General features: G+C 41.3%; 2 protein-coding genes, 1 long non-coding RNA gene and 1 other non-coding gene across 19 annotated transcripts in view; 3 read left to right on the top strand and 1 right to left on the bottom strand.

The window, feature by feature from the left end:
- Positions 1 to 24,871, bottom strand: part of LOC117205875 (probable Ras GTPase-activating protein) — a 253,178-nt gene that overhangs the window by 62,272 nt on the left and 166,035 nt on the right. For 2 of the 16 annotated variants that reach the window (XM_033444671.1, XM_033444682.1), the window contains one exon: positions 24,137 to 24,196. The exons of the other annotated variants lie outside the window; for them this stretch is intronic. In XM_033444671.1, coding sequence (XP_033300562.1) covers positions 24,137 to 24,196 — 60 coding nt within the window. The remainder of the gene's footprint in view (positions 1 to 24,136; positions 24,197 to 24,871) is intronic. 16 annotated transcript variants of the gene reach the window in all.
- Trnal-caa lies at positions 7,800 to 7,921 on the top strand. Its single transcript has 2 exons — positions 7,800 to 7,837; positions 7,877 to 7,921. It is a non-coding gene; the product is annotated as a tRNA-Leu (tRNA).
- LOC117205890 lies at positions 11,321 to 14,401 on the top strand. Its single transcript, XM_033444714.1, has 3 exons — positions 11,321 to 11,440; positions 12,610 to 12,815; positions 13,066 to 14,401. Exons 1-3 carry the CDS (start codon positions 11,333 to 11,335, stop codon positions 14,399 to 14,401), a joined length of 1,650 nt encoding a protein of 549 aa, XP_033300605.1. The 5' UTR covers positions 11,321 to 11,332.
- Positions 14,951 to 16,164, top strand: LOC117205891. Its single transcript, XR_004487307.1, has 2 exons — positions 14,951 to 15,492; positions 16,020 to 16,164. It is a non-coding gene; the product is annotated as an uncharacterized LOC117205891 (long non-coding RNA).

Genomic DNA, 24,871 nt, shown 5'->3' with positions numbered 1-24,871 from the left:
GATATTTACGACACGCTTCTCTGTTGGCACCTTTTAATCGCCGGTGCAGCGTTTCCTCCGCGCATTCGTTCGTTCTCTCTCGATCGACGATAATCGACAACGGTACACGAGTATCCTATGTACGACCAGCACGTCACGACAGTTCACACAACGCGATGTATAAGACGTACATTGTCAGAGACGGGCGAAACGGTTCCGAGAATGTACGGAATACCATCGGTTGACACGTATATGTACGACCACCGAGAGACTCACCGTGCGTTTCAAAATGAATCGCGCGATAAAAGAACAGACCCCAAATGAGAACTGCGTTTTGTTCTGTGCACGGGAATGTCGAACGCGATTGCCTGCATAGAAAGGACTTGAAGTGGTCGACCGGGCACGAGGTATATACGAAGAAAAGTAAAAGGATCTGAGTCACGACTTCCAGATCGGGTTCGCTCGTGGTCCGGCCTGGCCGTCATCGCGTTCGAGGAATGCGCGCCAACTGTCGAGATGAGCACGGCGGCATCTCTCGTTTCTCTTCTCAAGGACAGGCGCATCAACCACTGTTTTCCGAGCGACACACAAAATCGACAACGGTTTACGACGAACGAAACGTATGAACGCGAGCGGAGCAACGTCGCACGATCGTCCACACGGCAGACGGCTTCACGACTATCTGTTCGAGCTTCTAGCGAAACCGAACGTAACAAGCAGCGCCTCTGGCGGCCGTACCGAGCAAACACCAGAGACAACTCGTTGCCGCGCCGCGCCGCGCCGCGCGTCGTGCTCGTAGGCTCGAGCGTAAGGATAGGCATGGGATAGGATCAACCGTGTCCAGAATGGCATTCACGGCATTCTTTCTTTATATATATTATATTCTGGTGTTAATTACGATGTTATTTACGATATTGTATAAATGAATTGCACCAATTCTGTTCAATCGTTTGGCATAGCCAATATGGAAAGAATCTTCGGGTATACGATTAGCGAGATTCTTTCGCGGTACTAATTAGAGATGTGGGAATTTTAAAAGGTACAGTAGATAAGATAACCGAATGCTGGGCCGCTCGATGGCGGATTGAAAGTGACCGCGCGAGATCTAGCGAGGGAGGGCAAACTTTTATAATTAACCTTTCGCTGATAGCACGAATATTTTTATGTACAATCGGAGTAGAGTCGATTCCATCGAGAAATACTCGTATATCGTACGTATATCATACGTTTCGCGTGCAATTATCTGTTACATCGGTTGTATGCTCGCGTTAATGGTAATTCATTATGAAACGTTAAACTGTGTGCTGACACAAAACGATTAATGCGATTAATCAAATCTTAAAATTCTTTAAAATATTTTGTTGTTATTAAAACGTAGGTGTAGAACATGACAGAAGGATTAATTAACTGCGCATACATATCGGTGTGTACATACACGTAAAGTATTAAATCGTTTCGAATAGATGAAATTCTCTTATTTATCATTTTAATTTTTATGATCTGCTTTAAGGTAATACGATTAATTTAAGACCAAAATTTTACCAGAGAAAAGTATGACGATGCTGCAAAAATAAAAAACCAAAATGACAAATACGTAGGTATGTATCTTTTTGTGTTTCCAATTTCACATTTGGTAATTGCAAACGTTCGAATCGATGTTTATTCAACGAAATAACATGTAGCCGCTAAATGGATTCAGATTTTCAAGTTACATCGAACTTGATTTCATTGTTATTCGAACCCATTACACTCGATCAAGCTTCTATTTAGGAGAGGTTGAGTCGGTACCTTTCTTCGTACCGTCGTATAATGCAAGAATCTAATTCCGTTTGCGATTTATAAGAATGAAATTCGCGTCACGTTCCAGCCGTTGATACCGTGTGTCAATTACTGTTCAATGGTCACTGTTCGAATGCTCGTCCAGCTCGTACTTTCTTTTCTACGCCTCTAAACGAACGGTTACTTCCAAAAAAATTCCAATATTTACGCTTAAAGTCCAATGAAATTCGCGTTAAATAAAATAAAATTATACATTAAACTTCGCCTTTGATCACTTTCTCGCTCTTGGTTTACTTAAACGGCGCTATAGAACTTTGATCGTTCTAGCTGATAAGCACGATTAAGTACTTCGGTGTATCGAAAAAGTACCATCCTATCCACTGTATCATAGTAGGTATTTTTAAAAACAGGAAATACCTTTCTGAAAATAGAAGACTGTCTACGCGAATGATTTTATCCTGATAGACTTGCGTTAGTGATTTCCAGCGAATTAACAGCTTCGACGAGTTACAGAGGAATTCAAAATGATGTAAAATTGTTAGGTATGTATGCAGCGTTCGTTTGAAATAAGGAAAACCGATTTTACTTTTCACAGAAAACGTTTATCTTCTTATTTCCATGTATTTACATTGACTTAGGAATATACGATTTTTCCCTCTGTCTTTAGATATTGGTTCAACATCGAATAATTTTTTAAAATTAATCGTCGTCTAATAGATATAACATGGTATTATTCCGAATCGATGTAGTTTTAATTTGATTTTTATATCGTACGCGGTTGACGGCGACTTGATCACGTAAAATAAGAAATACAAATCAAAATTACCTTAATCGAAATCGTTGTAGAGGTTACTCACGATCCAATAGTACCAATGATTAAATATTGAATGTGAAATTTAAATGTTATCATCGATGATATTCGAAGCAATTTTTCATGTCTATTACCAACGTTCAAAGCATCGCTGACTCAGACCGGACCTAAGATCGCAATCGATAATCGTTTCCTGCTCTGCAGGAACTCTTTCGAAACTGGAGCAAACGCCGTCGATTTACTATCACGACGATTTCCATCCTGTGAGCGAAAAAAGATAATTTAACAGCGTAATTCTGCGAACAGGAAAAATTCATAAATAGTTTGGTGAAACCAAGCCGCTTCTGCAAAATTGTACGTTCAACCAGGTCGATCGTTTTCGCCGGACAATTTCTATGGCAACCGTAAACTTTACGGCGACTTTCTCCATAAAATACTACATGATACTATATTTCGCTGAAGAACGTAGTAAATTTTTGTATCGACACTAGGATTATCAACCTTTAATTATATACCTAAGTACACTATACGTAATATGTGACTGATTATCGTTATCATTATACACATATTATAGTATTATTACGTAAATTAAATCCGAGACAGCTGGAATTGCGCGAACGGTTGAAATTTTAATTCCGACGGTCGACGACTGTTCTTTATCCGAGCGACGGGTATCGTTAAACCGACAAATTTTGCAACTCTAAGTTTCATCACAGACCGTAGGTGCCGTGCATCAATACGAGCAGCTATGATTTAAATTTCAATTTCGTCAAGGCAACATACGACTTAGCTTGCTCGAGTAGTCTTCGATTGGGTTATCGGAACAACCGCTCAATTATTATCAATTCCATTGTCCCCGATCCAAGGCATCGATTCAGCATCAATGTTCGATTCTTGACGCAAACTCGTCCAATCAACGAATGTTGCAACCGCGATTTAAATTTCATCAGGAACAGTAGGTGTCATCCTTCGCGTGTTTCTCGCCAACAGGTGTTATTTATACATACTTCTATGTTCCCAGTGGGTGCAGTCCGAGGAAGCAGAGGGTGTCGCTTAAATTTCAATTATATCAGAGCGCGATCCTCGTGCGTCATCCTGACCCTCTTAGCTTTGTATGGCAATCGATGGGTAGCTTTAAACCCAAGAATCAATTTTCTTTCTTAACTTTTTACGAGACTGAGATTTCGTACACGCTCCGTGATTAATTACATATTAAATTTCGTCTGAAATTTTGAAAACTGACTTATTTACGGGATATGCATGCGATCCATGTAAATAGAACATCGCAGGCAGCGTGCTTATAGAACGAATCAATCCGAATATTAAAAGAATTCAAATCAAAATTCTTAGATATGCATTACGTGGGCGCATAGGCAAATTTGTTGCATCTAGGACATGTATTGAATCGTATGCAGACATTAGATATAAAATGTCGGTTGCACTTGCAAAAGGTGGCCAATTTACTTGAAATTTAAAGGGAGTAGACCTCGAATATAAAATTCTAGATCCGGGCACTTATTCCTTTTCGAGATATTAATAAAAATCTTTCGGTACTATACGTGCGTGCAACGGTGCCTGTACAGACGTTACTAACACAACCGTTGCCGATGACATAATAGCGACAGGAGCCTCGGGATGTATTTATAGAACAACGACTAATACAACAAAGACGGTTGTATCAGCAACGTCTAAATAGGTAGCATTCAATGTATAGTATCGAAAGATTTGTATTACTATCTCGGAAACCAATAAATATCCAAAGCTAAAATTCTACGTTTCGGGTCTACCACCTCTTTTAAATTTCAAGCCAATCGGTCACCGATGTTTTTCGGAAGAATATCCAAGATATCTAGCACCGAAATAACGAAATATTAATTAGCGAAATTAGCGTAAAACTAAAAGCACAGAATGCTTTTTTACGCTTTATAAAACGGTCTAGTAATGATCGCTCGTGTATATAACATATATTCTAGACGAGTGTACGAGTGTTAATATCTTCGGTGAAATTCGTTATCGACGATTCTTCCTCGATTTCTCAAGCAGTCGGGTAATGGCGGAGAAGGCGCGCTGAAATTGCGTTCAATCGACGCCTTATTCCGTTCCAATTCCAACGTGGAACGTTGATCGATCGGGCGATCGCGCTTCGAATTTTCCATCCATCGAGTGTATCTCTACATTCGTACAACGAACAGCGATCGATTCCGCGCGGATCTTGGTCGATAAGGATCGCCATGGACGGCGCCGTGGGTCGCGTTCGTCGCTTGCAAACGATGCGTACGAGGCGCGTAACGCGCACGCGTGATGGATCGCCGCGCCGCGTGCACGAGGAAAGCCACGGAGCTGCGTTACACTGCTGGATCCTGCTTGTTTGCGAGGAAAACGTGCGTCACGAGATTCTTTTTCATTCGACACACGCTACGACCCCTCTGCACCGCGTCTTCCGTCCTTCCTGCGCCCCTCGACGCCCCGTTTTCTTTCGCGTTCCACGACGTCGATGTTTCTTCTTGTCCTTCTTTTTCTTCGCTCGCTGGCAGCCCTTGCGCATGATGGAGTTTGTCTCGGCTCGGCCGTTTTTCGCTGTTACTTGATTCATCCATCCATTCCGAGCTTCCTCCGATCCCGTTCCTTTTTCGATATTTCGCTCGACGTTTCTTTAGATTTTGTCACGTTTATCAATAATGACACTTTTCTCGTTCGCAACAAATTTAGCACAACGAATTTAAGAGAAAACGTATCGTTGTTTTATCAAATCTGTCAAACGTAGCGCGACGATCAAAGATTATAATTCGAATAAATCGATAAATCGGAATAAATTTCCATCCTGCGTCGTTTAAGACCTGCAATCGTGAAATGCAAAGTACGAAATCTGTCGTTAGTTCATTTAATCGAATCTCGAACGCTTTGTGCCAAGACCGAAGACCATCGAAGACAAATTAGCCAAAATCACTATCATCGAAACAACTGCAACCCACTCTTTCAAGGAACTGAACAATTTCCTCTTTCAATTTCCAAGATTACGAGACGCGAGGTTTCAATATAGCTCGCAACCTTGCTTAATCGCATCGCTCTGATCCCACATGACGCCCACCATTCAAGACCACACGCGTATAATATGTTCGTATGAAAAAGTGGCACGAGCGATCGAAATACTTAATTTGAGGAAGCTACGAGTGAAAATGAATTTTAACGGAAGAACGAGGAAGAACACACCGTGTTAATTTAATATATGATTTCTTTAACAAAACCTCGCGTCTTATCGGCATAATAGATGAAAAGAACGTAACCTAATGCGCAGCGATAAATTTACCAACAGCTATTATAATAACGAAAGAGTTAACGTACGTTTATGGTGCACGTTTTTGATCGAAAGTAACAACAAGTCCAAAAGGGCCAGCAGTATAGCAGACAATCGTAAGTAAGGACAATCTGATGCACAGCGAACGTGTTAATTTAAAACCTACACAAATATTACTCTCGAAGTTTATATTATCTACAGACACAGTCAACTTGCCGCAATTAAAAACAAATCTGGATCACCAAGAAGCTGCGCGAGACACTTCGCGTTTAATTACCCGCTCCTATTGGTCGTCCTGAGAAAATTTAATACCGCACACCGCGAAATAACGCCATCAGCCTGAAAAAAACAACAATGGCAAGACGCGTAAAAACACGTGTCTTAGCACGAGTAACTAAATTCCACGAGTCATTAGCGGTAGCAGCTGAGAGAAGAAGAAGCGAGAGCCGCCCTCGACGATCCTAATTAACGATTCCGGCATCGATCGTGGTCGATTCGCGCGGCTAGCCGCGACGCGAAACCGCGAAACCATCGTGCTTGGATACAATAAGCTGTAATTAGTAGCGAGCCTAACGCGATCCGCCTGATCTCGACCGTGTCTGCGTTGTAAATCAAAACTTATTTCCTCTTGCAGTGATAGAGACGAAGGAACGAGTATTATTGATTCGACCGAAAGATAAATCGCTGGGCTAAGCTTGTCCAGGATAGCAATTACTTTTCGCGACATTAATCATTACCTCGGACGTGTTTCTTCGAGTCTTCCTCTCTGGGATGTAGGGCGATTTCGATTATCGTACTATCGATTGCGAACGCTGACGTACTAAAAGAAACGACTTTCGATTTGTAATTAAATTAACTATAACTCTTTGCTTTGTAATCTCCAAGTTATGTCATTGACGCGTATTTGTATCTTTAAGACTCCCATTATTTCGTTATGCCATCGAATCGGTATCGTTATTAGGTGATCCAAAGCCCGTTCACCATCGGCATCGACAGCCTCTGCTTCTCGGCTGATTAATTAAGGCCGACGTTGAACACGATGGAAAAGCCGACGATGCCACGCCACACCGCGCCGCGCCGCGTCGGGGTGAACGACATCGGGGATCGCGTAATTATCAGGACCCGTATAAGACACAAAGTGCACCGCGCATTCCATTACGTTATTCTATTAACGTTGGCAATGAACTTCGCGCTGTCTTAATTCTAACCCCTATCGTTCCCTTCGTTCGCTGCTCGCTCGCGGAAAATAAGCGCCAGATTTACGAGCGGATTAAACAACGCCCGCGCCGCGCCGTCGTCAACGGATTAAGGGACAACGGTGGTCGTGCGTATAAAAAAAAAAAGGACGCCGCTCCATGTAGATCCGTGTGTCTCTTTCTGTTTCGTCGCGCCGCTTGTTTTTCTTCTTTTTTCTTATGCGTCGCGTCGGTTGGCTCACGCTGTTTTTATCGACGAGACAGTTCGTGGGGAAAAGATACGGTAGTCGATGATGGGAAGGACCTACCGGCCGGGGGTCGTAAGGCGATACCAAGGACAGGGGGATAATACGAAACTAATTTATCGGTGTCTCGTTGAAGCTACGAGAGATCCTGTATCAATGCGCTACTACTACTATCGTATGCGATTCGTTTTGCGTTTCATGCCTGTTAAAGGCTCGTTGATGATTGTTCACCGATGCCGAGGAAATTTAATTGTTAAAAGTTAAATTTTCAAAGATTCTAACAAAAGGTTAAAAATGAAAATAACAATGTAAATAATAGTATATCTCGTTACAAAGCTGAATTTACCAATGTTTTATATACCTAGGAACAGAACTACCTTATTTATGTATATTCCGTTAAAAAGAGAAAATCGTAGCACTAAAGCGTCATAAAATAGCTACAAAACATGATTCGAGAACAGTGTTTCGTATTTTATGAAAAGATGTTACCACATGTCAGGATGGCCGAGCGGTCTAAGGCGCCAGACTCAAGGTGTTCACCTTATCAGTTACTAACTGATCTCCACGTGCCTTCTGGTCTCCTCTGGAGGCGTGGGTTCGAATCCCACTCCTGACAGATTTTTTGCAAGTTGTTAAAAAACTTTTCAAAATTGAAAAAACAGCTTACTTGTCTTAAATTTGTATAAAAATACCGTTGGACCTCTTCGACCGTAGGTAGGGCGAGTATCCCGAGTTCGAATCCCGCTGCATGTGGTAACTTTTTTATTTCATAAAAAAACGAAGAAATGATGTTTAATTGTCCATAGATGTTTGTACGAAGCATCATTGAAATAAAATAATTATCTTGTTTAAATTCGTAATTATTTTACTTCGCGGCAACGCCCGTATCTATAATATAATATTTCCAAATAATATGCTTTTAAATCGTAAATTACATACGATAATGTAAAATTAGTTCGTAATACTACAAAGAATACTTGCAAATAAAACTTATACAAATTGTGTTACCGCATATCTATATTTGAGCTACAAACGTAACGTTACTCGTTCAAAATGTCTCAAAAACAGCAACCAAATGTCCTCGAATGGTAAACGTATGTGTATTTGTAAAGAACGAATTATTATTTCTGGCGACTAGCGTTAAACTTGATCTCGTCGATATTTAGCACTCCACCTCGCAGTCCAAATTTCATTTAATAGTAGATTATAAAAATCCAGCAAAATTGATCATACATTAGTTACCGCAGCCGATTCACGCATCTTTCCACAATCTCTTGATATTGATTTTCGAATTACATCTAGTCGATTCAAACGATCAGCAGTGATGGATAGACACGTAGATTGTCGGAAAATCGTGATTCATCGTACCTGCGAACGTTGCGCGATAAGTCAGATTCAGAGCTGAAAACAACGCCAGATCGACCCTAGAACCTCTGTCGAGGTATTACGGGCTAGTTCGGTGCATGGGAAGAAAGGTTCGTTAGTTTTCAACTCGTTCCACCGTTCGACCGTAACGAAACCGCATAGCTATAGGTAGTGTCCCGTCCTGCTGTTTGAATAGGCACTCGCATGTAGCCTCGATACACGTATCTACCAGCTGATATTCCGTCTGGTCATTTACCTGGTTTCTTCTTCGCGATCCTCGAGAGACAATCGATAACGATTCACGTTTGTAATCGTAAATGGATGTGTGGACAAGATGTATTATTAGCCGTTTTGTTTTCTTGATCCAGCGGGTGATTTTCGGAAGTAATTAGTACAACCCTCTCTCTCTCTCTCTCTCTCTCTCTTTAAGGCTGTAAGATACAGTATCGAATCGTAGTCTAAATTTCGTAAGTTTTCCAATGCTATGGTCATATTCGAATACTAGTAACTGGAACAAGAATACTCGTGTTTAATTTTACCGCGGTATGCCATGGTATTTATGGTACCACGACGCTGCAGGATCTTTTCACGACTGCGGCAGACCCGATAAGGAATTACGATCCGATAAAACGACATATATTTTCAATTAGATTAACTTTGTATGTAGCTGCATGTCGCACCAACGTTTTACAATCCTCGTTTTATCCGGCTTGGAAAGGGAACACCGCCACCAGTGAAGGCTCGATGATTTATATTATTTGCATAAGCACACCGGGAGTCACGTTGTACATTTTACATCTGTAATAAACCTTTATTTATCTTTAAACTCTATTACAACGCGTTTATACTTATTCAAGATGTACAAGTGGAAGGTGTACAAATACATATGTTGTGAAACGTTAACACGCCGTTAATTACAAATGTCGTTTAAATAGTTGTAATATGGAACAAAATTTCTTAAAATCGAACACGAACGAATAGATGTTTGGATTATCCTGCATTATAAGAATTAACGAGAAAATATAAAGACAGACGTCACGCGTTTTACAGTATAAGAAATTACTACTTCTCGAAATATATATGTATTATTTTGTTATGACCGACTAGGAGACAGTGTGTTCCGTTTGAATATATTCTCGATTTTTCAATCGCTACGAATAGCAGAATCGGAAACAGAAGAAAGAATTGCTACGCATCAGGCTTCAGGTGGTAGAAACATGTGGAAGCTTTAAAATTTTTGTGAAAACATACATTTTGAAAATTCTTAAATTATGCGTGTTTTTTATGAGTGTACGAGGTATGCACTCGAGTCTCATTGACGTACCAATAAAGAGGATACATAATCAAGAAAATTATGGCGGCTGCTGCAAAGAATATGCGTGTGCCAGAAAGTAATATTCTTCAAACGTAAGCATCCAAATACATAATCGTAGTCAGTTTGCGTAAATTTTCGCAAATGATCGTTTTAAACGAGATAACGTTTATTTTAATTCTATCAGATAGAATCACTTTCACCTTGATCGTAAGAGATAAAACGTAAAGTTTATCTAACTAAATGAATGCTTATTCATTGGTATTCCGTTCTAAATCCGTGAAAGTGATATAGAAAATTTTCAACGTATCAGTCGCTATAACCGGTCAGATGTAACCGACTTCGCTCGCTGAAAGTTAACGCACTATTCGTGGTTTATGCAATCTTCTATTTCCGTTTTCTTCAATTTGGAATGGACTCTCTTCGATGGATTTGATATCCCCGATACATTACAGAATATAAGTAAAACTGAACGTAATTAAAAAATGCGAGACATTTTACTTCTGTTACATCTTATACGGAATAATATTATTAATATTTTCTTAATAACTCTAACAGACTGTTGTAAAACGTAAACGTTTTTCTTTTTTAAATTACGTATAACAAAACATTCTAGGAAATTCAAATTACCTATGTACACGTATATCGTAAATACAAATTTCTTTGTACTAATAGCGACACGTGTACACGTGTATGTAACTCGTTCAACGCGCGACGTTTATTTAGAATAGTATTTGAACGCGATTAGATCGCTTCTAACGAATCCGAATGCGCGTTCACTCGAAAAATACAATTTGACAAAAAGAAAAGTGCAACGGGCTCGAATTACGAAGGAGAGAACGATGCGCGGTAGAAGGGTGCAGCTGTACCATAACGTCAAGTTTCTTTTTATAGGGGAGTGGCCGAGAGATTTGCATACGCTGGCTGGACATTCGCCAGCGTGCTTATTTCGGATTTGAATCAATGAACGGCCAATCCTGCTGACTAGTTCAACGAGCAATGCGAAATTCGCAAGCAATGCAAATCGATGCTCTGGAATCGAGCCATCGGCCCGCCGTTGTATACACAGACCGATTCTTAGTTGCGTGTTAATGTACAGAGGGGTAAATCTAAAAGATAGACATAGACATTTATTTCGTACAAAGAGGATTTAGAAACTTACGTTTCTAAAGCAGCGGTGAATTTTTGTCAACAGCAAGACAGTACCTTCGAGCACTATCGTAATAACAACGATAAGAGATACTTCTTTGTCGTTTGAAAATTATTTTTCATTACATGACCCCTTTGCATCTACGCGAACGAATTATTTGCCAACGCGATGTTAATCGCACGATGCTTTAAACGAAATACATGTTTTTTAATATCGAACTCTACCCTTTTAGCAAGAACACCGACGACTCTCAGTTGGTAGGCGTTTGCAGCGAAATCGAAAAACAACTACAAACCGTTTCTCCCGAGGTAAGAAATTCACTCGTGCAAAAACAAAAATCAATCTCGTTCGTGTAACGATGAATTTTGAGTTACGGTAGTAAGAGTCTAGATCGATTTTTAACCTTTCGCTTCGAGTTTCACAGATAACCCTACGAATCTTAATATCTAGCTGTTTACTTGAACGATTAGACGGTCGAACAATAGGTGCTAAGGGAATTATAAATATTCGACGCTAAGTATTTTCTTGTAATTAGTCTCCTCGAATACAAAATGTAGGAAACACGATTAGTACAATCGCTATAAAGTTTTCCGTATTAAAAGGGAAAGAAAAGAATTAAAAAGAAAAATTATTTAGATAAAAAACCATTCCGCGTGAACTTTACTTTATGTTTAAATTAACTTAAATTTCAGCACTCAACGTATATTCCATTTTTTACGTTCTTCTTCGAACGAAAGATTCTTTATAAGGTAATTTATAATTATTGAACTTATAATCGTTTATTTGTGTACATTGAACGCAATTTCATGCAAATGACAAACGTTATTAACCGTTAGCTTCTTTCCGATCTTTTCTCTGCGAAGTAAGCGTGATTGCGAATCGTAATTTATTTTTAAATTTCCCATGCAATCCTAAAAATTACAAATCATACAACGGGAAAGAGCGAGGAAGCGTAAGTAAACCATGTACTCTTTCTATTTCGAAAGTACATAAGCGAAATTATATTACGCGTTACCTATAATCCAACAACACCAAATAAAGGCGGAAGAATCGGTATGATAAATCTATAGTAAATCAATTTTTTTAAAAAATCATCGATACTTAACGGACGTATGATGCGAAATCCGTAGTGAAATTTTAGCGCAACTCGCGCAGTACGGGTTTCGTTACTTTTATAGTCGTAAAAAGGTGAAAGGTTGGAGAATCGAACGAATATGACTATATCGTTGTAACAATCGAGTCAAAACAATCCGATTATGCGTAAGATTCTAACTCGTTTGTTCCCTAAAACGTACAACGCGTTCATTCGCCGAAAACTATCAAATCGCGTACGAAAATAGCTTGGCGCGAGCTATTTAGAGAGCGTAACTCGGCTGGGACAAAAACGTGGAAGATGGTTCGCGAAAGTCAACCAGAAAAAAAGAAAGAGGCAACGACAAGTGGACGATACGAGCTGTATGTAATTCGATTCCTACAGCGTCGTGACGTTCAACAACATCCAGCAATCACGCTACCCACCTGCTGTCCGCGCTATCCACCGGGATCTACGTTGCTGGAGTGTCGTTTCGAAGGTGATCAACCTGTGGCGCATATTGTCCAAATTCCCGGGGATCGGTGTACAGCCAACCAGAAGATAAATTTGCTCGTCGAGACGAAAGCGACAAAATTTGGACCATCGGCCAGGTAGGAAGGGCGTAACGTAGTATGAGCTGTAATTAATTACCACCCACGATTCTCCACCAACGAATTGATTACCATAATCTTTACTAGAACGTCTGCGAAGAACAACTATCTCAAAAATAGATACATTTTTAGAGAAGCCAACTCGAGTAACGTAATTTCCTATATCGTTGCAACTTTGGCAAAAGGAAAATTAAACTCGAAACTTGTTCTACACCTTCGTTCGCTTCGAGTAAACCAACTTCTCTTCCAGGATCGCGTCTTACCCTCGAGAAGATTCAACGAAGTCTAACGAATCGTGTCCAATAGCGAAACGTCCTATGACCTTTTGCCTGGAATCCCGCGAATGTTCAGAGGGACCGGTCGCTAGAGCCGTCTTGGTTCCCACAGAAAATCGGTCCGCGAATGGCTCGGATAAGATAACGACGTTACACATCGAAAAAGGCGACAAACATCCGGACAAACCGTATTCCAAAGTCGCGTACGGCCCAACGATCGAAGAGGCAGACACCCGTTGTAACGTGGAAGAGCGGGACGCACCTGTGACGTTCTTCGGTTGTACCGCGTCTAAGAAACAGGCGACAGCTAGGATCACCAAATGCTTGAAAAACGACAGGGACGTTGGAGCGAAAAGGTGTTTCGAGACGCGCGTCCCTCGAGATAGCGAGCGGCCCACGGCTGTGGGTTTTATCTGCCCACCAGAGAAATCGGCACCGTGTTCGCACGGTATTCTCGAAACGAAGATCGACGAGCGTGGACCGGAAACACGAATGATCACTTTTCCACGGGCCGAAGATTATTACGGTTACATGGAATCTAAGGCTTGCGAGGAAGGACCGACTGCTAGAATAATCCAACGATCAGCCGATACTATCGACGAAGAAGATCGTCCTCGGATCAAAGGCTTCGAAGAACCTGATTTAAAATTCCAATGTTCGCCATCGAATTACGCAGCTACTTGTCCAAGCACGAAGCAACCGAAAGAAAAGCACGTCACCGATATTAAGCGCGATTTGCCGGCAGTGAAACGTAGAAACGGCCTCGATTCCTTTGACGTCGATAAACCAAATACCTCGAAACGGGAGCCGAGAAGACGAGTTTGTCCTGCTTATTGCTGTCAGCCAACACCCAGACCTAAGTCGTGTTCGAATTCGTTCGAGCCAAATTGTCGAAAACCTCGTACCAACGCTGTCGCTTCTGGTCGTAGGCACGAGCCTACGGACAGATCAAAATCGTGTTCGAGCACGCTTCAGCAACATCCAGAATCGCAGACCGACTCTACCGACGTTAAAACGCAGAAATATCTTTTGGTACCGTGTACAGTTGTGGACAAAACGAGGGATGAAGTATCTAGAAGCGATGCAGAGGATTGTACAAAGCCGAAGGGTGTTCCTCGAATTACGTCAGAGGAATTGCTGACTCGGTATAGGGAATATATGCCTCCGAATATATTGATTCGCTACGAAGCGTGTCGTTCAAAGAGGAACGGTCTTCAGGATCAGTGCACTTTGCCCGTTCCAAACGTCGTGCTCGAATTAAAAAAGAAAGAAATGCAATGTTTGCAACGAACCGATGCATGTCCCAACTAACCACGAACCAGCGAAACCACACAGGTTGGTTTTATTTCGTCGGCCTTCGATGAACTTAAGGGAATAACCAGGGTCGACTCGTATTCCTTTTCTTTATTTTTCCCTAAAACATGTTCGGGCACGTCCTGGTCGAGTCTGTGCGATATACAAGTGTCAGTAACCGTTGAAAAAACGTAGTCGCTTTGCAAGTGAAATTGTAATTTACGGTGCAACTCGTTTAATAAAATTGTTTCTAATGAAAAATTGTGTAATGCATACTTATTAAGATGGACATTCTCTATAGCGTAGATACTGTAACGTAGATAGCCGACCTAATAGATTTTCAAGGAATGTCGAGAATTTGGATGGATTTAAGAGGTTCGGAAATACTTAGCGTCGAATATACGAGATATTATTCGTCTTATTCGTTACAGCAAGGTTGAAAATAAAATCGTTTATTCCGTACCTTACGATATACGCGACGTTCGAACGAGTATTACGAAATTCATTATCCATACATAACACAGCCGAGGACGTCGGGTGGCGTGAATCGACGTCTTGCGTTTTTTCAAGCGTTGCCGATGGCAGACGTGAAACGACGTTTTTTGTTTTTCCAAGCGTTGCCGCGTTTTCCATTTACATATTTACCTTGCAAAATTGTGCGGCAGGTGAGACTACACGCACGCGGCAGCATACCGACGTCGAACTGCTAATTTGAATTTATGGCTGAGAAATTACCAGAATCCCATTTTCAAACTTTTACGCAATAGCCAATTAAACGAACATTTAGTTAAGCGAATCTACTTGTTTAATCGTAAACTTGTAACATTCGAACGAGAAATCATAACGAACAGCGGAGTTTAATGCGACAAAGGACTAAGTACGAGATGTTTTCTAGGCAGAGAACGTTGAAAAGTCTCGGCAAGTTCAGCGCGCAAACCCACGGTCAAAAAATGGAGATTCGAAGTCGAAGAAATTGTTGGAAAAACCGACGAAGATCCGTTTGAAAAAAATTAAATCTCGGGAACTGTATGCAGGAGTAGTTTACATAGATTGCGATTGTTACCATCGAAACGGGCTACAACACGATTGTCCGCGTACTCCCTGCGGTGGTAAATAATTTACGATAAGCAAATATACTTATTTTCTCAAAAGGAAAACAAGAAAGAAAAGAAACTTTTAACCGAAATTAATTTGTATAACGACGAAGAAACTTTTATATGGCGCGTATTTCTCGGAGCAAACTCGGAGCGATAGTTATCGTGATTTCGCGGCGAGTGAAAAATTATAAAACCATTATAAAATCGTACGAATTATAAATTACAAATTGTAAATCCATTACGAGGCGCGTTATTTTAAATTGCGGTTTTTTTAACGGGGACCGAAGTTAGACAACCGGGCACCAGATGATTCAGACGATACAGAAGATGAATTTCATCGTGATAATGTTCAGCCGCGATTCCTTCGTATATACGTACATTCTTAAACGAATCCAGTTTCCTTAAACCGATCAACCAAGCAACTCCTTTCTACGCGTGCCGGTATATTACCTATCGCGTATTTTATAGAATTCTGAAATACACGCTAATTTCGTAAATCTTATATTCCAACGCCGTCGAAAGCTAATTATCTGTGAAAGGTCCTTCGTGTAAAGCGAAACCCTGGCCCAAGTGCGACATGGCGGAGTATTTCGTGAACAAGTGGGATACGTACTACGAACACTTGGATACCATACCACCTATTTCATTTTGTGGATCAAAGGAGCAATGGTTCGCGATTCTCGAGGCGGAACAAAAGAGACCGAGAGAAAAGTGCGAAAAGACGAAAACTGACAGAAAGAAACCTGCGAAGAACTGAAGCCACGTCTACGAACGAACAGGTAAAAGGACAATCGATTTCGCTAAAGAACCGACTGAATTTATCGACAAACGTACTCGATATCGTCCATCGGACAAAATCTCAACGATAAGACGAGACAAATAAATATTAGACAAATAAATATAAATAAACGCACGACTATTGCCATTTCCCAGCATACCGAAAACATGTCTCATTCTCTTTCTCATAAACGGTGGAAAATAACGAATTTTCTGTGAAAACGTGCGCACGTGGTGTATCGAGTTAAAGAAAACAAAAGCCAGTGGATATTTACGATCGAACGAACGTTCGTGTTAAGGTTTCGACTAATTCGTATGCGACGTGGCTCGAGTCATTTGTGGCTATTCGCGTTTTGTGATTCTTTCCACGTTGAAATCTCGTTATTAAAAGAAACAAATGAACCGAACGTGTGTACCGGAAGCTGCGGTACATATTCACGACTGCGCCGCTAAGAATACTCCTTTATTTCCGGCACAAGCGATACAGGATACCGAAATACCTTGAATTTCTGCCTGAAAGGCACCCGTAAATCGAGTCTAGATTCCTTCTCGAGTTAATGGTAACGAAAAAATTACGCAGACCTCCGACAGAAGGGCTTTTTAAGAGGCACGTCACGCAAATATACTCCAGAACTACGTATACGTATGGTTCTTCGTTTTCCGGCCTGATTACCAACAGACTCAGATGCTAATAAATAGAGAACGATAAACGAAATTACAGCTATAATGTTCGTAGAAATATTATCCCGCTAAAATTCGATCCGATTTCAAAATATAAGAAACGCGCTAAAAATATACGACGCGTAGATCAGTCGCTAATACGTACGATTATCTCGTGACACTGTGAATTATCCCAACTTATTTTTAAATGTAAATTATATAGACGCGTATTTGTTTTATATGTTTTTTCTTCAGTTCGATATATTACACCGGAGAGGGAAAAATGCTTAGCTATCCGAAGTGGTAAGATTTCGTAAGCTGCTCTCGAAGGGAAATAACTGTTCGCTGTAGCTTAGCGGAGTCTCAATCAGGGCGCTGCTACGAAGCCATTATTTTCGCTATTAAACCTATCGATCGATCGATTCGTTCATTAATCGCGCGTTAATCATTGGAAACAGTGCTTTTTATCTTCTCGCGGAGTCGGTAGACTATACGTTTAGACTATCTATAGTGCATCCCCTTTCACGAGAAAATGTATCGGATCGATGCGACGATTTATCGTTTTTAGATACCGCTGTTCCAAAAATATCGGTAGATTTTCCGCTGAAGTTTGAAGAATCTTTCCGACAAAGATCGTAAAAAACGAAACGAAGTGCGGCGAGAGCGACCGATCGCCGGAAGAACGTGCAACACACCCCTCAACTCGAGGCGTATGTACGTATATCCGTCGATATCTAATCGTCGCGCCCCGCCATCAGAACCAAGGAACGCGTTGCGTCGCCATGCCAGTTTAAAAACAGCTCACCACGGTGGTTCGGTTTCGTGGATTAAGAGGAACGCGCGTGCACCGTGCACTGTGCACAGGGTCGCCGAATCGACTCGTGTCTGCCAGGAAATAACGGAGCGTGATCCGTACCCGTGAGCGAACCTCTTCCGTCCCCCTTCCCTTCCCATAGCCATTTGCATCTAACATTTGCATCGGGACGACGGCATCTGAATAAGAACGGCAACCACTTTGTTGTTCCATTCCAAGCGATACTTTTTCGTTCGACTTTGCGTCCAAACTCGTTCGTCTTTCGAGAAACATCGATTTCGAAATACTCGTACGTGTATCGATCAATCGCTGATCCATCGGGTCAGTGTCCGACACGAGGACGGAGAGAAATATCTTTCGAACGTCTTTTCCGGTTCGAGGCGAGTGATCCTGATCGATGGAAAAGTATAAAACGAAGCGCAAAATTCAGCTAAACGCGATCAAATTATCCAAAATAGTGGATAGTTCGAAGGAATTTGAAGTCATCTTCGGAGAATAAACGAAAAGTGCACGCGTGCCACAGCAAGAAAAATCTAACATCTTCAAAGAGTATTCCTAAAGTACCTATTTTGGACCTATACCAAGGATTTCCCTGTCCCTTTTTCCAACGAAAAACAAGATCGTATCGCGACTGTTCGTGCTCGGACCGTACAAACGACAGGGTGGACATGAATTTCAAACGAACGATTCTTCGTGTCGAAGCAAGCGAACAGGAAGGGAGTAGTAAAACGACGAAATAGAGACGAAGCGCGGCAGAGTTCGACGAAAGCTCGAGGAATTCGAGAGAGAACGAGACGAAAGAAAGATACAAGAGGACGGGAGGGCGTAGAAGCGTTCCAAGTAATAGAAAAGTCTACGAAAGACGAAGGGCGGCGGCATCGGAGTACGTTGGAAGCGGAGGACAGATAACGAAGAAAAGAATGGACCGTCGTGCAATCAATGGGAAGATAGAACGCTTTTTATAAGATCGTCGAAGTTACATGCCTATATATTTTTGTTTGTTACGTCTCCTTTTATTTCTTGGATATCGATGTGTCTGCTGTTATTTTATTCTTGCTCCGTTACACCGATACCGAGCCAGGCTCGTAGACCACACAGTACAGAATTGACGAATAAGATTCGATGAACTTGATCGGACGATTTACTTTCGATAATCACGGAAAAAAGAAAGAAAAACGCGACATACTCGTGAAATTACTAGATCGACAATAGACATTATCCATTTTTCTTTTCTCTTTCGTACTATCGTTTTCTTTTAGCGGATATTTATATTTACCGGATTGTTTGCTCATTCGCGTTCTAAAAAATTCTATCGATCAGTTCGATCAGATCGAAAAGAGGATCAGTTCGATAGTAGACGATGTTTTAACGGATGATATCAAAAAGAAATACCTTTCGCTCGTTATACCGACGGATTTCGACGCGGAGGCGTTTTTATCACAGCGCGGCGTACAAACGTCGTCGCACTTACGTATCGTGCGTGCAACAATTTCGCTAACGTAACTGTTTATGTAATTTAAGACACGTGTAACCGTTACCGATCGCTTTTTGCGGTGGAACACGAGGCAGTCGAAATTTAACGCTACGTAGCGTGTAGCAGCGGATGGATGGAAACGAGGCGCGGGATCGGCGATCCGGCCGGAGGAAGAACGAGAAAGAAAAGAAGCGGAGAGAGAGTCCGGCGAAACGATGCAACACGGAGAACGTATACGTGACTAAACAACGACCACGGAGACGCACGACTACAGTGGCGAGTTACGATGCGACCGGAGCTGCTCGAGTTGCAACGTCACAACGAATTAACAGGTAAGAACGAACGACCAGGAATTTTACCACGTTTCTCAGCGAGTCGCAAAATCGTGAAAGTATTCCATAACTTACGTAAATTAGAATCGTAGATCGAACGACTTTGGAAGCTTCGAACAGAACGGAGAATTACGGGCAATCGTTATTCCGATTTCAGCAAGAACGATCGTAACGAGAAAAGCTGCGACGAAAACGTCTAATAGCTTCGAAGAAAGCGCGTTTACTGAAATTCGAAGAATGGTTGGCTAACGCGTGGCGAACAGACGTGGGAAAGGAGTGAAATTCGAAAGGGAGAGAGACACGAGTGGTGTGAAAGCGACGTGGCAACGGGTACCGGGCGGAGTAGCCTCGAGACAGAAATTAAAATTTTCTGTCTGGTTTGCACGAACCGAACTTGGAAATGCGATTCTCGCATCCCCTTGCCACTTTCGTATCGTCGAAAGACCTTCGATATCACGTCCGTAAATCGATACCTGGATTAGATCCGTCTAGAAGAAGACTCCGGTCTTCTATGATTCACGATTCTCCGCTGAATCGTCAGCGCGGCAACGGTTCGCGCAATGATCTTTTTCCCTCCATCTGCCTTCCAATCGTTTATTCGCGACGATAGGAAATTAAACCGATATAGCGGTGCAATCGTTTTCCAGAAATTACACCTTGATAAATTTAACTCTCGGTCAAGGGATTTGTCCGTTCTTTATTATTTTTAGTTTAATCCTGGTTTATCCTACGACTTTTGTATAGTTTTTATGCAGCGTGATAACGCGATACGAATTATTAACACCGATTGCCAGATTGGAATCTGGTAAAGTTACGAATTAACGCGGTTGCTACGCAAGCACGTAACTTTTGACGGTGAAAGTAGCATTTCGAAAGAATTCATTTGCAAAATAATACAGATTATTATCGCAAAAGATAATGCGCAAATATACGCTTAACGCGTGATGAGACTACGTTTAATCGAACAAAGTGAAAATGAAATTCACCCATATAAAGATACGAGTACAATACAGTCGTAACGAAGCGACTCGCACATTAAGAGAGATCGCTTTCCATATTTAAAAGTACAGCGAGTACTATGTAAAACGTACGCGAAGCGAAATGAAAATAATATTAAGATTATTCGAAAGCTGTATTATTTTCGTTTTTTAAACTCCCTCTTATCTCTTGATACGAAATAAAAGGAATTCGAATAAAATACACGAACGCCAACGACACGAGAAGAAAGAGATCTTCGTATCGTATTCCGAATTTAAACTTCTTTTTAGCAGTTTATAAGACAAGTTAGTCTACGAGCTTATCGAAACTAGAGATAACTTTTACCGTACTACGTCCACTCGATACAAAGTTAACGAACCAAGACGTAAATTACGATAAAAGTTACGACGAGCTCGTCTGGGATCATAGCGTAAAGGCACGTCTTTAATTAGCAACGAAATCGCCATCTACGCGGCGGAAAATGACTTTCCACGAAAGTCACGCGATACCTTTGACGCATTAGAAAGCATCGTGTGGCCGTAGAACGTGGAATGTAGAAGAGGCGACGTTTTACGGACAGGAGTAAAAGAGGTTAAGTAGTCTTTCGGTGGAAATTGATTTGCTTGCGCAAGAAGAGAGGACCGTAGGTGAACAATACGGTATCACCTTGCACGGTCAACGATCCGACGAATGGAACGCCTTATACGATCGACCATGATCTTCTACTCCACCTTGTAGGGGGTGTGTGACCATTAATGGTCGTTCGTGCGCTTCTCGGCACATACATACATAAGCGTGCGCGAGTTACGTACGAATCGTGTCCGTGGTGTTGATACTGGCTTCGACCTTCGATTCCCTACTAAAATCGATCAAATAAATTTATCCTCTATCTTTGTTGCATTTTTATCGAAATACGGATCGATGATTGTATATTGAAAACATTTTAACGATATCTCTAGTACGTACGAGATACGTGTATCTGTTCAAAATATCCGTACGAAATATCATTTAATCAAAAATGTAATCGTTTTATTATATAGTACAACGTAGGATAGATATTTTATCGATAAGTAGAATTTATTTATCGATATATATATATATAATGGGATCCGAGCGCGATCAGCCCCTCGTGATGAGTTCCAGTAATCGAGATTATTATTTCCGAGTACTGCTGTTTGAAAAATGATACCAAGCCAGAGAGTCGATCAAAGGGCGTCGTGCGTAAAGAAGCCATACTAATTGACCGAGCGTCGGTAATAGCGGAAAAATACGTTTCGATGTACCGACCGTAGCGATAACTAACGGTAACGTTATTTTCTGTACTCTTGCAACTGCGACTGTAGTTAAACTTGTAGTTTTCTATATGCGTATGTACGTAAGTCGTTCGATTCAACTTCGTATTTTTATTCAACTGCAAGAAATTGCAATTTTATAATTTCGCGTTTATTATTCGCGTTAACGCTAATAATTTTGTTATCCCTTATAATACAGTACAATCCTCTACATAATACTGGCTATCGTTACTCAAATTGCTACAGTTTCTAAAAAACTACTACTTTTTTATGAGACGCGACAAAAAAAAGATCGATCGATTGATTTTTGAATCGTGAAATAACTCGTATAAGATACTTCAATGACGTTTAATTTTCTATTCTACGTATGATTTCGTTCGGTCATTCGACGTACGTTAATTCCTACAAATTTTAGTACGGAGATAAGTAAAACCGCGCAAATATCGCGTGTTCCACCGATAAATCACATTCTCTCGTTTTAATCGCAACAACGAGCCGTCATTTTCTACGACTTTACTCGTTCAGCTTTTTCGTTCAACAAGCCGCTTGCAGACAGTTTGACGTCGTCTAACTCTAGTTAACCAGAACCGAATCGTCCTCTGTATACGTACTTTTCACTCAGCGATACCTATTTTCTCCGACTAAAGAGATAATCCCAATTTTCGACCTTCTCGTAAAACTTTCATTCGTATTGCTCTTCGTTTCCATCAACGGAGGACTGTCGGCGAACGACGCTGGTACGACATTTATAATCTCATCAACGCGAGAATTCTAGCCAGTCAGAATGAAAAAAAAAGCATTAGCCATGAGAAAAAGAAATCTTATTTAAAATCTCGCCGCGAATAATTAAACTTTTACGGCGTGCTACCTGGAAACGGTACGAAAGCAAAAAATCGTGTTTCGGCTACCAGTTCGCTCTTTAAAACTCAATTTTCAGGTAGACGATATTCGGATATACGGCGACAGCCGAAGAGCAGCGTAGAATTGGAATAGCGTTTTTGGTATAAATAGTCTTATGTAACAAATAAATTCGATACTCGTTCGTATAAATAATTATCTCGAATACCGGACGCATTATTTGAGAGATATTTTCCTGAGTGAACGATCGAACGATACGTAAATGTCATTGACAGCAATGAATTTTTAGACGCTCTACGTAATAGGATAAAAAAGTGTTGCGAAGAAAAACGAACGAAGCGAAAGGAAGGAACACTGGAATTCGTTAAACAAGAAACAAGAGACGAAGACATTCAGGGCGGAGACGTTCGTGTCAGCCTTTTCAATCCAATTAGCTTAATTGTTCGTGTAATTAGTTAATCCTGTTGTTCGGTTCGCGCCTACGGCATTCCAGCGTTCGCAACCTTGCGGTTAATTTCTTTCTGCCAAGGCAACGCGCACCTAACAATACCTATTAATAAGATGATCGTCGGCACGAATCGTGCGTCGGGTTATTGTTTCGCGACGCACGTTTTGCATAGGGTTTGTACAAGAAAATATCTTCGAAGGTTTATTCAAGGTTGTGGTTGTCGGGTATGTAATTAAATGCGGTTAAAAGAAGAAAATTCTTCCCCGCCTCCCCAAAAAAAGGATATTTCTTCGACTTTGCTCGAAAATAAGCGATTAATTTGGCGACTACGATCCGAGGGACGCTTCGCAACGCTATCAATCGTACACAAAGCGCAATTTCTTTCCAGTTAGTTTGTATGGCCTATTGTACGCGTTAAATTACCGTCACCTTGCTCAACGAGCCTTATTGTTCTTCGACTCGATCGTCGAGTCTCTATCCCCTTGGCGTAGGTTTTCCGGCGCTTTTCGAGAATCCAAATAAGCACAGTGACGACGAAACGTCGCTGACAACGAGGCGATAACGGTTTCGATCTTACGAAACAACGACGCGACCATCTAACGTCCAACGCGTTACACTCGCGACGACAGAGCCGAAGCAGTTACACGAATATAACAACGGTGGCTGCTAACGCTTTCAAAGTATATTTATAGATACTTGTCAATTTTAGTCAAGCGTCGGCCAACTTTCGAATTTTCAGCGTTTCTCGACGCCGAAGGATCGTCGAGATTTACATTAACCGCCGAGCAAGAAAAACGTAATTATCGATCGTTCTCCTTATATAGCTAAGAGCGATCGCGCTGCACCATTCCGCGTTAAACGGAATATTTTTACCGGATTAAACGCGTCCAGTGTTTTAACGGCCGCTCTGAAAGTCTAACGTTTGATAAACTTACGGTAGGTCGTGAGTTTATCGAACTCGATTTAACAAAATTGAAATATATCGTTCAGCTTCGACTCGCTCACGACTCGCTTACGACTCACCTCGTCTTTTCCGAGAATCATGTCGACTACTCTTAGGTATGGACTTTCCTTTAGACTCACCTGAAAAAGAAAACAAGATACGTATAAGTTAACGACGTTCATCAACGAACGATGACTCGGAGGAAGCGGAATACGATGGGTTCGGTTACACGGGACCGTTCCTCGCGTGGCTTTTTCACGGTGCGACGCACCACGTTAATGGACACAACCCGAACAGATTCACGCTGCACGCTCCAATTCTCGCAGCGTTTCGCGACGCTGCAGCGGCGGCCAGAGTTCCTCGCGAACGCCAGGACACTCGTCGCGTCCACATTTTTGTCTAACTGTACTCAACGGGGAAGCAACCGGATTAATTGCGACCTGATTAAGCGCACTGCGTGAGATCCGTTCTGATAATCTCTTCCCGGTGCGCCAACCAATGCAACATGAGAAACTTCGCACGTGCAGTCGATCCGTTTTAATAGCAAGGATTTTCAGAGTATCAAAGTTTCTCGGATATTCGTCCATACGATATAAAACTCGCCAACTCAATTTCTCTTTTCCATTGCTATTCGATGTCTCACTCTCTAAACTTGCCACGGAGATACGCTATTTATTCGTTTCTTCGACGTTGCGATCTAATCGAATATAAGAATTATTTATAATTATTTATAATTGTAAATTTAACGTGTTTCTATAACAGAAGATACGAAAGTTAACTCAGAATCAACTTCTAAGCAAAGAAGATTTTGCAAA

Source organism: Bombus bifarius, unplaced genomic scaffold (assembly GCF_011952205.1).
Source record: "Bombus bifarius isolate JDL3187 unplaced genomic scaffold, Bbif_JDL3187 scf7180000007996, whole genome shotgun sequence".
Lineage (NCBI taxonomy): Eukaryota > Metazoa > Arthropoda > Insecta > Hymenoptera > Apidae > Bombus > Bombus bifarius.
Note: the sequence above shows the minus strand (reverse complement) of the source record. Positions and strands in the feature narration are given on the sequence as shown.

What these genes read in the sequence shown, in the direction of transcription:
- LOC117205890 (XM_033444714.1), top strand. Translation starts at nt 11,333, where the DNA reads ATGTTTTTTAATATCGAACTCTACCCTTTTAGCAAGAACACCGACGAC. An exon ending in TACAAACCGTTTCTCCCGAG is followed by an intron (nt 11,441 to 12,609) that starts GTAAGAAATTCA and finishes CGATTCCTACAG; the next exon opens with CGTCGTGACGTTCAACAACA. An exon ending in AAATTTGGACCATCGGCCAG is followed by an intron (nt 12,816 to 13,065) that starts GTAGGAAGGGCG and finishes CTTCTCTTCCAG; the next exon opens with GATCGCGTCTTACCCTCGAG.